At 38.8% G+C, this 17,312-nt stretch overlaps 2 protein-coding genes across 4 annotated transcripts in view; one reads left to right on the forward strand and one right to left on the reverse strand.

The window, feature by feature from the left end:
- sh3gl3a (SH3-domain GRB2-like 3a) overlaps window positions 1–13,371 on the forward strand; it is a 34,466-nt gene extending 21,095 nt beyond the window's left edge. The window contains exons 3-11 of one of the 3 annotated variants that reach the window (XM_020079691.2): window positions 91–163; window positions 308–451; window positions 911–1,044; window positions 2,825–2,983; window positions 3,628–3,731; window positions 6,983–7,107; window positions 7,224–7,256; window positions 8,266–8,331; window positions 8,851–13,371. In XM_020079691.2, the coding sequence (XP_019935250.1) occupies window positions 91–163; window positions 308–451; window positions 911–1,044; window positions 2,825–2,983; window positions 3,628–3,731; window positions 6,983–7,107; window positions 7,224–7,256; window positions 8,266–8,331; window positions 8,851–9,053 (1,041 nt within the window). In that variant the 3' untranslated portion in view covers window positions 9,054–13,371. The remainder of the gene's footprint in view (window positions 1–90; window positions 164–307; window positions 452–910; window positions 1,045–2,824; window positions 2,984–3,627; window positions 3,732–6,982; window positions 7,108–7,223; window positions 7,257–8,265; window positions 8,332–8,850) is intronic. The other 2 variants (XM_020079693.2, XM_069525762.1) reach the window with 2 other exon arrangements.
- A 1,299-nt stretch (window positions 13,372–14,670) lies between these two features.
- On the reverse strand, window positions 14,671–16,549 carry gjd6 (gap junction protein delta 6). Its single transcript, XM_069530800.1, has one exon. It carries the CDS (start codon window positions 16,243–16,245, stop codon window positions 15,040–15,042), a length of 1,206 nt encoding a protein of 401 aa, XP_069386901.1. The 5' UTR covers window positions 16,246–16,549; the 3' UTR covers window positions 14,671–15,039.
- Window positions 16,550–17,312: the final 763 nt, after the last annotated feature.

Here is a 17,312-nt window from a genome sequence, read left to right on the forward strand (position 1 = left end):
ACACACACACTCTCTCTAAATATCTTTCAGAATGACAAAATATCTGCAATATTAATATATTATACACTTTTATCGTCTTCATCTCTATAGAAAATTGAGGTGACCAACAAGTCAGTGTTTGACCTCTTGTCCAAAACAACAGAGTATCTCCAGCCTAACCCAGGTAAAACAAAAGAAAAAACAATGATGAACCATTTGTATTATTTTGTTGAAAAAATAAATCATTTTCAGGTTTTTTTAACAACTTTACTTTATTTTGCAAAAGAAACCCAATAATCGGATGTGGAATATTGTTTTTTCTCTTTAGCCTCTCGAGCCAAACTAAACATGCTGACAACAGTGTCTAAGATCCGCGGGCAGGTGAAGACCACCGGCTACCCTCAGATTGAAGGTCTGCTGGGAGACTGCATGCTACGCTATGGTCATGAACTGGGAGAGGACTCTGTTTTTGGTACGAATTCTTATGTTTCAGAATTTCTTAAGCACAACAGCGTCATACATAAATCATCTTCATTCAACTTAGTTTTACTCCATATTTTCCCTTGGCCACCACCCCCAATGTAGTGACTCTATGCTATCATCAGAGAGGAAAACCATCAACAACTGTGCAGTATATCCTGTTATGTTCAGCTGTGGTTTATAAATAATCTTAATTTTTTTATCGTGGATGTTTTGGTTGTAGAAGTGAGATCATGGAAATCACCTTATGACATAAAGGCAACTTGGAATTTAAAGCCTAAGTGATTAAAGAGGCAATTGAGATATTTCTATCGTGTAAACTGTTAACCTAATATTTCCTTTTTGTAGGATAAACAGCCTGTTGTGCGTGTCTTCAGATAATTTGTGTGTCACATTTCCCTGCTACAAATACTAAAGGCTAACAGAAACATTGTGTCTTTCTGTCCTGTAGGTTGTGCTCTGGTGGACATGGGTGAGGCCATGAGACAGATGGCAGATGTGAAGGACTCCCTGGACATAAACGTCAAACAAAACTTTATTGACCCCTTGCAGAATCTACAGGACAAGGACCTCAAAGAGATCACGGTACACTTTCATATACAGTAAATGAAATGTGTACCGTAATGCTGACAGTGTTTGCAACACAGGGGAAGTTTGACCACATTTCAGGTTTTGCAGACACTTCTGCAGCACATTTGCAATGCTGTTTGAAATCTGCCATTGAAACGGTGTCAACATTCATCTCCTTTATGCCACTTTTATTTCATGTCGAGTGGTTTTAGGGTGTTGCAGAATCTGTGTTTTATTATTCACTTAATCCAAATATTAACACCATACCATAAACTGCATTCTAAACCTCACTTAGGTAAAAGTACAGAAAAATCAACCAACTGCACTTAGATTTATTTTAAAGGTACAGTGTGTAGAATTGTGTGATATCTAGTGTGGACGTTGCATGTTGCAACTGAACACCCCTCACCTCACCCTCCTCTTCCGAACATGAAAAAGAACCTGTGGTAGACTTTAATTGTCATAAAACTCAAAAGGTGTTTAGTTTGTAAAAAACATGGCAGCCTCCGTAGAGAGGACCCCCTTTATGTAAATATAAAGTATTTAAATATAAAGGACCTTTTCTGGGGTAAAGAAACTACAATTCATACAATTTAGATGAAATGAACTAGTGAAAACATCATGAGGATTATTCTACATTAAATATCTGCCAATAGATCCTTTTAACCTAAATCTTACACACTGGACCTTTAAGTCACTTCATAAACAGCTGGATAGTTTGGTCTATAAGGACCTTGCTTTAACTACTTTTCTATTTACGAACGCATCAGGTAAAGTTATACTTCTTACCTGCATCGCTACGGATCATCCACCTTTCCAACTTTTTCTCCCTGGTATCTGATACCTCTCAATCTGTCAAACTGTGTTGAACTCACTGTAGGACATTTAATGGAGTCTAGCTGTTGTTTTTTTGCATTAAAATCTTGGTTAACTGCTCACTTGGACTGCATTAATAATAATGTATTGCCAATGACAATATCAAACAAACTGGCCCATATCCAATCTGCTGCAGTTGAATTATCAGTGCCATCAATTCAATTCAGTTTTATTTGTACAGCGCCAAATCATATGTTTTAGTGTGTATGTCTTAAAGCACTACATAGTAAAGTTGAGACCTTACAATATTGATTCAGCATACCAGACCTTACTAGTTACCAAATAATGTTGCATTACTACATACATATACAGTCTTATGATAATCCTTTTCCAGCACTTCAAAACCAATCAATGATAATAGCAGTAGTTGTTTAACAATAGTAGTTAATATACATGGTTATCATAGTTCTAATAGTTAACAGATAATAGTAGTTGCTGCTAAAATTTGCTGTCCTAAAATGCTTCTGCTTTCACACTAAACTAAGGGAAACCGCTGCGCAGTCCATGTAGAAATGTCTGGATCAAGAGTCTGTGTGTGATTGTTTGAACTGCAGAACTGTTTGGTCTATAACTTTCACAGCACAATTTGTCTGAACTGAGCCAAAGAAGTCAGGTGTTCATACTGTGCTTGAGTTCATCAGTCATAGCCTTGAAATAACATTCCTTTGGTGCAGTTTGGACACAATTCATAGGAAACTGCATGTTGTGTGATGAAATGCATACAATGTTTTACACAATATCACATTGAGGCAAAAAAGAAGGAGTAAGAGTACATGTTTCAGAAAGTATACACTTCAAAACAAATGAGATGCTACAACACACCCTGCTTGTGCAGGATGTGGGGGTTGATGTCAGTCTGTAGATACATGCCAGTTAGGATGTAGAGATCATAATTTATTGTTGTTGTTTGTGTCCACAGCACCACCTGAAGAAGCTGGAGGGCCGCCGGTTAGACTTTGACTATAAGAAGAAGCGTCGGGGGAAAATCCCGGATGAGGAGATCCGACAGGCTGTGGAGAAGTTTGATGAGAGCAAAGAGCTGGCTGAGAGGAGCATGTTCAACTTCCTGGAGAATGATGTAAGAGGACCACTACATGAAGAATGGACCAACAGGTTTAAGTAAAGGACAAGTGTTGAATGTCAACCTCATACAAATGATGTGACATGATTGAGAGGATTTCAACATCCGGCACAGCAGCAGGCAGAATCAAATAAAACTCTTTAACGTGAAGATTTCATATATTAATACATTGATTGTTTAAGCCATGCTGTTTATTAGATATGATATCATATTTTTTTTATAAAAAATACAAAAATACAAATTTGATACATGTTGTTTTCCTTTCTTTTTTTGTTTAATATTTTAAACTACGAGGAGAGCCCTGCTGTGAAGCTTCCAACACAGCAGTGTAAGAACAGCGGGGAGTGGTTTCTCATGCTCAACTTGATTCTGAAATGCTTGATAAATATGGGTCCGAATTATCTGACATTATTCCCAGTTACAAAGGTTGACGGATTTCCTAATTGGGTTGGTTTCCGCTGCAGCCAAACTTTCTCATCGGATTTGTCCACTTTACAACTATGGTGTATATTGTCAGAAGTAGATATGTAGAAAATGTGAAGTTTGATTCATGCTTAGTGAACAGACAGTCACAGATGTGTTTTTAATGGATGTTAATGTGTGTTTTGGTTGTGCTCATGCATTGCGGCCATGGCCAATAGGTGGAGCAGGTGAGCCAGCTGTCAGCACTGTTCGAGGCGGCCTTAGAGTACCACCGGCAGTCATGTGAAATCCTGGAGGAGCTGAGTGGAAAGCTGCAGAAGCGGTAAGTAGGTAATGTGTTGTGTTGAAGGACACACTTAACTGTGCTGCCACTAATGACTCTGTGACGGAACTGCCATCAAACTCTGCGGCTGCAAAAAGTTTATTTCACTCAGCGTTGTTGTGACATGAATGCCAATGGTGACAGCAGGTGTATGAGCAGAACTACTACAAACCAATATGCTTAAATGAATGTGTTACAAGGTGTGACGGAGCAGCTCCATCACTGACCGACAGCGGACCACACACACACACGTACACGCCGACAATCATTCTCACGCTTCCTGTTTCAGTGCCTAGGTTATTGCTATTTACCCATCATTTACTCTGTTTAGCCGACTCAGGGTGCGCACTCATCAGCTCTGTATTTGGTTACACACACACATATGCAGACACACATATACTGACTTACCAGCTTTCTAGGGATGCTGCTCGTTTGTCTAACTGTCGGTGCAGGAAGTTCGAGGGATTAAACAGGGGCATAACGTTCCTGTCCGTTTAAATTGATACCGGTTGTCCTTTTTTATTAGTTAGAGTTGTACTATTTATAGTACATTCTTTTTTGCTAAAGTCATTTGATATGTTTAAAGGGGATATTTTGTGACATATAAAGAAGTCATTGTAACCTCTTATTTTTGTTTCCATGCACTGGTTTTGGCCCATAATAGTGTTTAAATTGGCAATCCAGCCCAGTAGGAGGGGCTGAATGTATTGAAGTGCAGCTTCAAGCCCTTGCTCTCTGAGCCTGGTTAAAGAGGAGGTAGCTCATGTGGGAGTTAGGGAGGCAGCTTTCCTGTGTTTTTTAATTTCAGATTATTTGTTTTTATATTCTTGTAAATGTGTCCATGTGCACCTTGGGAGGGAGTTTTTAAGAGAGCCCCTCCTCACAAGGTTTATGGCACCATCTCTCAAGCTGCCACTCACACATTATAAAAATATAAAGGACCCACACTGACTCTGCTGTGGTTTCTTTGTATCAATGTGTGGGACTGACCTGTGAGCAGCTATGACCAGTGCCTGGTATTGCTGCCAACCCAAATGATACTCAACTCCTTATTTTATTTTTTTTAACAAAAACCTTTTTGTTTATTCTATTTATTTTAACATATAGTTACACACATTTCTTAACACACTGTTTACTTAAATTCTCTTTAATATTCTATGAATACTTCTGTCATTTAAACTCAATCATTACCAAGCATAACACACTTTGCTAGACTCTGCTTCATGTACACCTACAAATTTTACAAAAAGAATCCACATTTAGATCCATTTTCATATAGTTCATTCTCTAGTAACTCAAGAATGTGTTCATGATGATGAGGCAGAATATTTAAAAAGCATCATGACAGTATATTGAAAGAAATTCCCTTCAGCAGGACAACATGCTGTTATCAGCCATAATTTTAATGCCATTTTAATGCTGTGAAAATAGCGATTGAAGATTAAGAATGTGAAGATGTTTGTCTTAATTGTTAGTGCTTAGTAACCAGTTTGGCTGCCGCTGAAGTGAAGAGACTCCACACACAGCTCAAGATTTTCCCATTCCGATCAGCTTCATTCAGAAGCACTGCTCTCTTTGCAATGGCACATTTATGTTTATTGAAACAGATGACAAGAATCATAATGTACTAAATTAAGTCATTTCAACTTGATGTATGAATTCAAAGTACGCTTGTTTCCTGTCACTTTGTTAAGTGTGGTTCAGATGTAGAGCTTCAACATTTACTTTTAATGCGTCTTTTCATTGGAAAATGTATCTACTGCCCTGAAAGAGCATACAATCAAATATATGTTGTATGTTGCAAATAAACCTTTCACTTCATCTTTTGTTTTAGGAAACCCATATTGACATACGGTACTTAGATGTCAGTAACCCGGCAGTAGTTTATAACAAAGTCTGATTAGGTTCACAAGTACTGAAACTGTGCTTCAGGACAGAGAATCAGTCTGAGTGTTACTCATTCAGTTCAGGCCTGGCTGTCATGTCCCAGTCTCTCAGGAAAGCACTTTGGCAGAATTCCGTATGGGAGAGAGTAAAAAGTCTGATGACAGTCGTCAACGTGACTGATCGTGATGAATAATAAAAGTATGGGCGGACTGCTCTGTTATGGAGAGACAGTCATCAGTCTGTGTTTCATGAGCAAGCTGCCAAGTCATTTCTTGGACCAAAATTATTTTCAATGTTAAATGCTGACACTTACATGTTGCATTGATTTCATCCATTGATTCATTGACACTTGAACATGTTAGTTAGTGCTTTTAATATGTTATGTTTAATGGTGAGAACCTAGAGTTGGTTTCAATAAATAATTAAATCAAATTGTATTTGTATAGCCCATATTAACACATCACAATTTGTCTTATAGGGCTTAAGGAAAAAGTAACAGAAAAACCCTATCCTAACAGGGGAAAATGTAGAAACCTCAGAGAGAGCCACATGTGCGGGATCCTTCTCCCAGGATGGACAGAAGTGATGCCGAAGTGTAACTGAGAATATCAGCAAATTAACAGTATTTACAACATTGATTGGAAGAAACTGTTTTTATCATAATTAATTAAATTATAATTAGGTAAGAAAATGTCTGATAGAGATGAAGGGAGCAGCAATGAAAAATGAATTGAGGAGTTATTGTGAGAGTATGTGAGAAGGCGCATTGTGTGCCAAGCAGTCTTGTTGTAATCATAGTCCACGATCAGCTGCCACCACCATCACAATCAACAATCCGCCATCATGATCTATGGTCCATGATCACATTCCACGATCTACAGTACATCATGATCCACAATGTGGCTGCAGGTGCGGTCCTGAAACTGCAACCGATTGGCCGTTGAAACAGACTGAACAAACATACAATATAATATTACCTCTTGCAACACATTTTAAACATAATTGTATTATTTTAGCTTTCATGATTATTTCCCTACATCACTGTTATGGTTGTTCAATATGCTGCTCGCTTACGCTGAATTGTTTTTCTTATACAATGCTTTGGGCTATAAAAAATAATGATCTTACAATGGGCTTATAAAGTAGAAAAAGATCCATCATAAGGTAAACACATCAGATCTCACACCCGGACATTAGTTAGGTCCAGATGATCTTTCCGTCCTTCTGAGCGCATTCATGAACCTCTGGAAATTCTGGAGCCTCTTAAAAGAAAAACACAAGGCTGTGAAACAGTGAAGCATCACTTCATAGTCTTTGTTTTGCCCAAAGCTTATTTCTTTCACTCTGCTATCATGTCCCCATAGGATATCAACAGCCAGCTGCCGCCCCAAGAGAGAGTTCAAGCCAAAGTCGATAAGGAGCAACACCGACACTCTGGACAACAGTCAGCACAACGGCCTGTCCTACAGCTCCTCACTTAAATCCAGCGGTACAGCTGCCACATATCTCTCTCTGTTTTATTTTCTTTCTGTAATTCTGTCAGCACCATCCCCATTGTTTACTTTGTGTTCCACTGTGGACTTTTTTTTCTGTTGTCCCTTTCAGATATCCAGATCAACCACACAGTTAATGGGAAAAGTAGGTATTTTGTTATACAGTGTCAAGGTGTGATCCATCTCTTTCCTTTTCAGGGCTTTAACCTCTGGGCTCTTATGTTTCACCATTTGCTTCCTTTCAACTAGCATTGATAAATAATGGCTGGATCATATATCAACTCAACAACATATGCATTAATTGTGTTCTTCTTCACTCACCAAATGTAGATGAAAACATACACTCAACAATATTTTCACCGTTGCAAACTGACAAATAACATCTCATTTGCTCCAATTTATAAAGCACCTTTCAAAACAGCAGTTACAAAGTGCTTCACATAGAGGACAAGTAAAAACGAGAATACAAAACATGTCATCAAAGACGGCAATTAATATATTACAATTTCTAAATCAAAGACGGTATTATACATCATTTTAAAGTAATGGCAAATGAAAGGGGTGAAAGAAACATAAGTAAAAACAACAGTTATGAGATTAAGTGATATGGTAAAAGTACATTTTGATGGACATTTAAAAAACAGACGGTCAATGGATTTGGGCCCTTACAGCAAAATCCCTGTCAACTTTGGTCAGGATTTTTTTTCTTGGCCATAGAAAAACATGAATGGGCCCATTTGCTCCTATGAGGTCCTGGTTGTGTAATGCTTTCTGTGACACTTCTTATTATGAGCAGAAACCTTGAACAAGAAGCCTATTTAACAAACCAAGGGTCTGTAGTTTTACCCTTAAAGCTCTGATGTCAGATGTATCTCTGAAAATTCCTTGGCTTACAGATTGTAAATTTGTCTTTGGTTTGTTGTTGACTTTCATGTACCTGCTTCTTCTGTACACGTAATCTGGTGAAAAATGAATTTACATCCACTGAGAGTCCATGGCAGCATTTGTAAAATGTTGTTGCCCTCCGTTGGTAATAGTCAGATGGAACCCCTGCACTGTAGTTTATAAGGAATGATTTCTTCATCCTACTCTGAGTTTGTTTTGTGTTGTCACATGCTCAACACCATCTCCATTTGTCTTTACATCTCGCCCAGTTGATCATATATCCACTGTACCACTGTCATGGCCTGAGAGCCCCACTACCAATGGCAATCTGCACCGTGAGTAGTACACACTGCCTCAGCACTGACACGTGTGTATCAGTCAGCAACATGAGTCAGCAGAAAGTTACCCAGCAGCACTTCTAATAATCGATTAGTCTCAGCTGGTTCAAAGGTTTGTGAGTTTTCGGCTGTCAATCTGATCAAACAAGCAATGTTGAAACTCCACTTTGACTTTTCCAACCACATGTCAAGGCTGTCATCAGTGGATTCATTTGCATAGTTGTCATGGTGATGACTTATTAATTCTGTCCATCATTACACAGAGTTTGCTCTTTTTTTGTCTAAGCAATTAAAAGACATCTTATCAGACACATTTATTGAGACTAGTCATTAGATTATATATTAGATTATATTAGATTATATATATATAATATCAATAGATATATCAATAGTGAAAGACATCATTATTTGCTGCCTGTTAAACACTTACATTCTAAGAAAGACGTTTTTATTATCGTTACGCACGAGTGAAATAGTTGTTGAATAATATTATCTTCTTCCTTTGTTTGGGTGCAGAGTCGGAGGTGCTTGACCAGCCGTGTTGTCGCTCCCTCTATGACTTTGAGCCAGAGAATGAGGGCGAGCTTGGCTTCAAAGAGGGTGACATCATCATCCTCACCAACCAGATAGACGAGAACTGGTATGAGGGCATGATCAATGGAGAATCTGGCTTCTTTCCCATCAACTACGTAGAGGTCATCGTCTCCCTCCCTCAGTGAAGCCCCCAAGTCCTTTAAAGACACCGTCTTGCCTCATCACGTTCGGTCTCGGTTCTCAGCTCGACTCTGACCTGAAAATGGACAGAGCAGGATCAAACTGAATATTTTGTCTTCTGATTTTCATTCTGAGCTGGAGAGCTAGTAGGTCTGTCCCACGCCAACATAAGATCAGATGGCGTTAATTATTTTTTAATGTTAATATTCATGAAACTGAAACCAAGTGAAATCCAAGCCATTAAGTGCGACACTCTGCCTGGTGAGATCTGTTGTGTCCTTCAGGTCTGACTAAGGTCAAGATGTCAAGCTGTCTTCAGACCCTGCCGTCCATCCCATAAGTCCCTCAGGTGAGAGAAGTTTATCTCACTGGGCTGTCTGCCTGCCTCTGCCGCCTTCACTTTACCTTTGCTTAAGTTGCACCAGTGGACAACATGACTTTATCATTTCACCACTACATCAAAGGCTTTTATTTGTGTGATATTATATTCCCATTAGGAACATCATATACATTCCAGGATTTGAATCCCATTTAATCTATCCAATTTTAGAGGGTTGTGTTTGCATGACAAATCCACTCATAGTGACAGTTTGAAGTGTCATGGACACACACAGCTATCATCCTCTAAGTCCAGTTTTAGACCAATGATTGGAAGGACTGATAGATCACATCTGTTTGATCATCACAAATACCCAATTCATTCAGACACGCAGATTGTTTTATCTGTCTACATCTTGATATAGTTTTGTTTCTGATGTATGCCTTCTGCCACATACAATAGAGGACAATGAATATCACAATTAAAAGAAATTAAGAAGATATGATTTGAGTTAAAGTGGGTGAACAAGGCCCGTTAAACAGAGTATGCAAGTTGAATGCTGCCCTGTATGTAAAATACAAATAAATATATTATATATATATATATATATATATATATACACACACACACATTGCTGCCCAATGGCTGCCAGAGTCCCACATTTCACTGATCTTGTTTTGTATTTTGAGAAGCATCTTATGTCCTGTGTTATTGTCCACACACAAGCCTCCTTAACTGTTCATGATGCCTTGTGAGCACTTGGCAGACACAGGGCTGAGTTACCTGTTCTCATGAAGCTAGTTAGTGAGATCTGGAATGCGTTAACACTGCTTTAAATCAGTCCGATGATCAAATAGGTTTTAAATCTCCAATCAATATTTTTATATCAACAATTGGTCAAATGACTACTCATGACCCCACAAAGAGTTATCACTATCACTTGCAGTTCCCTTCAGCTCTATGACATTTTAAAGCATCGTCTAATTCCTTAATAACATAACGTGTCTGATCTGTGTGACGTTCAGAAAGATTTGGAGTTCTCTTCCCAAGTAGCCAAACATTTTAAGAAGAGAAAATGAAGGATCAGGTCAAATAATGACCCATACTGTCAGTTGTAACTATATATTACACTATGAACAAACCTCTTGTTTAAGTTTGACTTGCTTTATTTGACTAAGCCGTGCACAGAGCCCCTGTGCAGTTTTGGGAGTGTGAACTTTTAATTTTACCTCCAAATAATCTGTATCGTGTTTACGGCCCGCCACTAAGTGGCAGCGATGTGTCCATGCTCCCAGATGTGAGTAGCTACAAAGTTGTCAGTTTAACAGAGAGAAAAGACCAAAAATCATGAATATAACACCCACATAGTTCTGAACCCACATTATCCTGTAAATTGTGGATTTAAAACTGCATTTGATATGTGCTGTCTTTAGTTGGCTCTTTCTTTACACTCTAACACTCCATTGCTATTTATTTGAGAATGTATTTTATTGTTCTGTGAACATTTTTCACTAATCACCTCACACTCCAGCAGAATGATGGATGTATCTTAGTTCTCTGTGCTCAGGTCGGCTTATCATGTGTTGTAACTCTGTACATCTCTGTCTTCTCTCCTCATCTGACTGTCTGTTCGCCATCTGTGCTCTTATTTTTACAACTGAGAGGAACTCTCTCTCTCTCTCTCTCTCTCTCTGTCTCTCTCTCTCTCTCTCTCGCCTTCTTACTCCGAAATCATAAGAAAGTGCTTTTTTAAATCTTGTCTGTATTGCACTGAAGCTTTAGAATTTATACCTACCACATATGTTTATGTACATTGATGTTGTTCATTTTTTGTTTTTTACATGTATTCAGCATTGCACTTTGTGTTGATCTCAATGGGGTTAGAATCACTATCAGATATATAAGTGAAGTCCAAATGGTAGATAATTTATATAATAACAAATGTTTTTTTGTATTCTATAATGAATCTACTATCTCAATTATTGTAATGTCATGTAGAAAAACTCTTAAATCTGACATATACAAATTGTGGAAGTAGATGAGCCAGTTAGCTTGTGAGACTCAGTTCAGCTCTTATTAGCTAGTGATTACAGTAACTGCGTGGCCATGCTGATAAAGCTGCTAATTAAAGAAGTCCCATCGTGACATACATCCGTAAAACACCTGACAACCAGCAATCTCTCCTTTAATAGATGTAGAGTGGTGAGATAAATGCCACCAGACATGAGGGTGCAAGAGCTTAATTACTGTCAATTCTCAAAGGAGGGGAAGAAGCTTTTATTTACCTTTGCTGCAAAAAATGCCAGATCTTTATCTAATGTCTCCTTTTTCATATATATATATATATATATTTTTTTTTTTTTTTCTTTTTTTTAAATCATATTTTAGAAGGAAAACTTCCTGTTTTTTATATGTTCCTGTTTTCAATGTTTATTTTATGTTTATCTGTAGGATAATCCATAGCAATAACTCCTTTAGTGAAATAACAAAGTGAAGTCATAGTTATTACCCTGCTGCTAGTTTCTCTCAGAAGGTTTAGATAGAAATTGTTTATTTTCTTCTTTGCTAAGTTTAACAACTGCCATTAGAAAGGTACCATACCCATGTTTTTTTGCAAAAACTGCAATCCAATCACAGTTCTAAAAGATGACTCTGCTCAGAATTCTATAATTTAGAGCTTATATCAGTTTATGTTTTGATTTTGGGTCATTTATCGCTCAATGAATCATTTTGACTCTGATCAACAATCAACAGCAGCCAGGGCCCATGGGTGTTGTAGTATTTGGAGCCATCCAGCACATATTATAGAACAACATTATTATTATAGAGTCTTGGTTCAGTTATAAGCATTGTATTGTCTCAGAGAGTCGTGTGTGGAGAGCACTGTAGACTCCCTGCTTTGAAACATTTGATGTGCTGAGCAGCAAAGACAGTAATTTAACCATTCTCAAAACTAGCAAAGCAGAGGTGAATGACATTAATTAGTCATTGAAAAGTATTTCTCTTAAAAAAACAACATGTCAGCAGCATGGTGGGTGTGACATTATTCTGTTGTGTTACTGGTAGCTTTATTGCTTCATCTCAGTACACTTCAACCTTTAGCTTCTTTTACTAGTGAGAAGTCTTTATTTATTCAGCTCTTATTTGGATACCAGCCTCGATTTGAGAATGTGTGGTACTCAGAAATATTATTATGGCTGAACCTTTCTTCTCCCTCCAGAACTGTGTGTATTTCCTTAGGTTTGATTTACTTATAATGTAAAAAGACACAACTTCAGACCTAAACTCAGGTTCGGGTGTTTGTCCCAGTATGTACGATCGATGGACTACATTCTAATTCTATGTGTTTATTTCATCTTCAATTGCAAATGGACAAATTCTACTTTATATTCAATAGAAAGAAAATAAATAAGACGTACTGAATATTTACTGTAGGCTTGCAATTGCTAAGACATGTTGCATGATAATTACTTCTTTACTTTCTAAAGATTGTTATCATATATTGTGGATACTGGGGAGCTCTAAGCACAAGGTGCTCTCTGCAACACAGTCACAGTATATCACAGAAAAGAAAGGTCATCAGATTATTTAATCCTTCATTGAGTCTCTAGAATATAACTGGAAAATCTGTTTTCAGAGATTGTTCTATAAATGTGGCTATTATAAAACAACTTGAAGCATCCATAGGAGCTCCATTCGATTTAGGTTTTTGACTTTTTCTAGATTTCAGACTGGATGCAAAAATACCCTGTTTTAAAGTATTGTTTGTTTTACAATTGTTTAAATCCTAAAACAAGAACACTGTACCTTTGATTGCCTTTCTACAAATGTGTCTCCTAAGTATTCATTTTACAAACAACTTGTAGGTGAAGGAAAATGGCTGCGCAGTTCTGTGTTATATTTTTTTTCAGTAGCATAATTTATGCAAAAAGTGTTTTATAGATGTTGTAAATTAATATATGAATAAATATATTGAGTAAATAAATGACAAGCAATTACTCGGACCATGTGCTCTTTGTTTACATGCATCTTAATCCATAAATTGCCCTATATGGCCAAAATTGTGTGGACATGCCTATAATTTTATGAATGTGTCTGAATGAGAGTTCCACACAGCCACATCCCAATATCAGGTGGATTCTGAAACCAGAAGCATTTAGCCTGATATAGAATCAGATTAAGGTCCAGGGTTCATGTATGTGGTTTTCACATATTTGCGGCCATAAAATGTACCTTAAATCAAACTTACAAGTGGATGTATAGACTATGGCTGGTGTACAAAAAGTAAAAGCAAAATACTCCTAGACAGAACTATATTCAGTTATTGGACAATTCTCAGATGTGTGTGCTTTCCTTTTGGTGTGATTCAAAACTGAATTTCATATCTTGATGCCTCTGAAACTGCTTTAAATTAAACAATCTGAATAAGATTGTTTAAAAAAAGTATGCAACCTGTGATGAGGGTATTGTATTCACTGTATTAGGAGCTTGCAAAAAGAAAGACATTTGGGGAACACCGCCTTAAAAGGTCCAGTGTGTAAGATTTAGGTGAAAGGCAACTATCGGCAGAAATTTAATGTAGAATAATCCTCATGATGTTTTCACTAGTGAATGAATTGTAGTTCTTTACCCCAGAAAAGGCCCTTTATATTTAAATACTTTATATTTACATGGAGGGGACCCTCTCTACGGAGGCCGCCATGTTTTTTTACATTAGTCCAGACTGGACAAACTAAACACCTTTTGAGTTTTTATGACAATTAAAGGCTACCACAGGTTCTTTTTCATGTTTGGAAGGAGAGGGTGAGGTGAGGGGTGTTCAGCTGCAACATGCAATTTCAACACTAGATATCACTAAATTCTACACACTGTACCTTTAAATGATAAACCTTCTCATCAGTGATCATCCTCTATAGTGTACACACCATATGATAACACAAGCAGTCACACATTTTGATATGATGAGGGTTTAAGACTCACCCAGCATCAGCAGCAGCACTTTTTCACAATTTCCCTTTTGAAATGAATTAAATATCTGTTTACAGGATGGTGTCCAGTGCAGGTTGTCTCTCAAAACTTGTTAATGGACAGCCACTATTGACTTTTTTGTGGTTGATATAGTAAGTTGTTTAAATGGGTCAGTTTTTAGTCTGCCAGTTTATAGTGAAGTACATGGTTAGTTCACACAAACTATCAATAAATGCTCAGTTGTCATTTATTTCCCACCAATACATTGGAGGTGGATGGAACTTACTGTGATGCACACATTTTTGTTTAAATTCTGCAGAATACTCATTCTTCTGTGAACAGTTTTATTAGAACTTTGTGTGGAAGAAAAAGTCCTCTATAAAACAGTTGAAAGCAGTCCCTGGATTGTCCTTGTTAACAGAGCTTATTTTTCAAAAGACATGTTACTTTCGAACAGTTATTTCATTGTTGTGAAAACCAAAAAAATCCAATTTAATTTATCTCCACATTATTTTTTTTATCAAAGTAGTCTATCTCAGACTACTTTGATAGTTTTGACAGTTTCATTTAAATATATGGGTACGTAAGAAATTTGGGTGACCCATTTCGATAAACTCTTAATTTTGCTGACACCTTGAATTCTACGGTAAGATCATTGATTCTAGACAAATGACGGCAGCAACAGTCTTTCACTCAGTCTTAGACTATATCCAGACCTGAGCACTCCTTTGCTTGGACCCCCTGCTCTCCCTTATACTCTTCAGAGGCTGACTCTCTCCTTTATGGGAGTCTTGTCTCTTTGGCTGCTCCAATTTTGTCTCTCTGACCCCTTCAGGCTCCCCCATACTGCTACAGTTCACAGCACAAGTCCAGTCCGGCTGGTGTCCCACCACCAGGTCTAAAGTGGGGAGAGAGGTGGTGCTGGTCACATCTCTGAAGCCTAAAGAGGATGTGAGAGAGGGACTGTCAGGGGGAAAGGTTTCATATCCCCCCTTCATACCTGAGCAACCTCCCCATGATGTCCTCTCCCTCATTCTTACCACCTGTCGAATCTTCTTCCAGCCCAGGTGGTTGAGCTCCAGCAGGTTAAGAAGGATACAGAAAACTCCCACACAAAACATGAAGCACAAGAAGATGGTCTTCTCTGTGGGTCTAGAGACGTAGCAGTCCACCGGCTGGCTGCAGGGGGCTGAGGTGCAGAGGAAATGGACAGGTACCTGGAAGCCAAACAGCTTCCACTGGGCAAGGACAAAGCCCACCTCCAGAATAGCACGTGAAAACACATGGAATATATAACATTTGGAGAGAACCCCTCCAGGGACCACATGACCCTCTGCACTCCCTTCTCTGAAAGAGCAGACACGAGCCTGGCTTAAGGACATTATGTTCTTGTGGTCTCCCCTCTGGAGGTTCTGGGTGGGTATTCCCTCCAGCACATCTGCCAGGCTGTGTCCTAAATGCTTATGGGAGCGAACAGAGCAGCTATCTGAGTCGCAGCTTCGATCATATGCCTCCCGTCCGCTGTCACGCCATACATCTGAACGTCCCTGCCCTGGGATATTCCCTGTCCCCTGCCCCAACCTTTGGATGGTGTTGTGGGGCCGCTTGGACAGGTTGTGCCATGTGTAGATGATGAAGCAGAGGGATGGCGTAGAGACGCTGATAATGTGAAACACCCAGAAACGAGGTTGCGAGATGGGTGCAAATGCATCATAGCAGACAGTGGAGCATCCTGGCTGAATTGTGTTGCACACAAACATCTCCTGCTCGTCTGTGTACACGTCCTCAGTTGCCACAGCCACAATGAGCAGCCTGAAGATGACCATAACGGTGAGCCACAAACGACCAATCATGGTGGAGTGCTGGTGGACAGCATCCAGGAGACGTTTGAGCAGGGTCCACTCCGTCATGCTGGCCTGCGGCTGATGGCTGCCTCGAGGAGGGACAAGCTGCCTGGAGTAGAGCAGTCTGCTCTGTACTAATCCACCTCTCCTTCTCCTGAAGCCCTATCCTGGTCCTGCTGACTTTAACTATACTACAAAAGACCCTGAAAACTGTCCAATTTAATCTACATTACTTTTTTTTTTTTTTTTCCCTCAATTCTAGCTGACTTCTCATTTCTTGATCAGAAGGATCTTCTAAAATCAAAGCACCTTCCCTCCTCAGCTGAAACCTGCAGTCCTCTCTGACTGAGTGTTTGCCAGCCCTGCCTAGCTGCTTTGAGAGCAGTGGAGTCATTGCAAAGGACAGCCATCCCATCTTTTACAGATAAGGATGTCCACTTGACATGAGTCACTTGGCGCTTACAAGTCTCCCTTGTGTTTAGGATCCATTTTAAAACTGAGACATCAGCCATCCTGTACCAGAGGACCTGCTGATAGTGTTGACTGATAGAGCATTCTTCACTGATTAGTCAGCTGAAAGCAAATGGGCTCTTCCATTAATGGAGAGGCATATTTTAGATGATGAGCAGTAAGGAGCACATACGTACTATAGGGTTTATGACAACAGACATTATTATACCCAAAAAGGCACCAACTCTGGATACACAACTGAAGTTTAGACAACTAAAAATGAGGCAGTCTGGTCAGTCTTGTGTCTCATGAGGTTTTCTGTTCCAGGCCCTTGTTTTGACTGCTCCTCTCCAGCCACTTGCCACTCCTCTTATCTTTGTTTTAAAAAAAGACCCTTGAAAGTTCTACTAGCATCAAATCATCCTGTCCCTAAGATAAATCACTGTGTCCCCTTTCCTTACATCAAACAGTCCTGGCAAGCTCCGTCAGAGTCTCTCTCTTGCAGAGCTCTGCTCACATTCTATTTATAACATGAACAAAAATGTTTGGTGCAGCATGAAATATAAATGATTGACAATCATTTGTTTTAAAACTGTCTCTCAAGACTTAAAATACAGGACGGTGGCTCAGATTTATTATGGTAGGGACATTCTTGCTACAAGTATTATAATTGCATGTACGCA

This window comes from Paralichthys olivaceus, chromosome 1 (assembly GCF_024713975.1).
Source record: "Paralichthys olivaceus isolate ysfri-2021 chromosome 1, ASM2471397v2, whole genome shotgun sequence".
Taxonomy (NCBI): Eukaryota; Metazoa; Chordata; class Actinopteri; order Pleuronectiformes; family Paralichthyidae; genus Paralichthys; species Paralichthys olivaceus.

Bases quoted from the DNA above. Each gene is read 5' to 3' on its own strand.
- gjd6 (XM_069530800.1), bottom strand. From the start codon at position 16,245: ATGACGGAGTGGACCCTGCTCAAACGTCTCCTGGATGCTGTCCACCAG.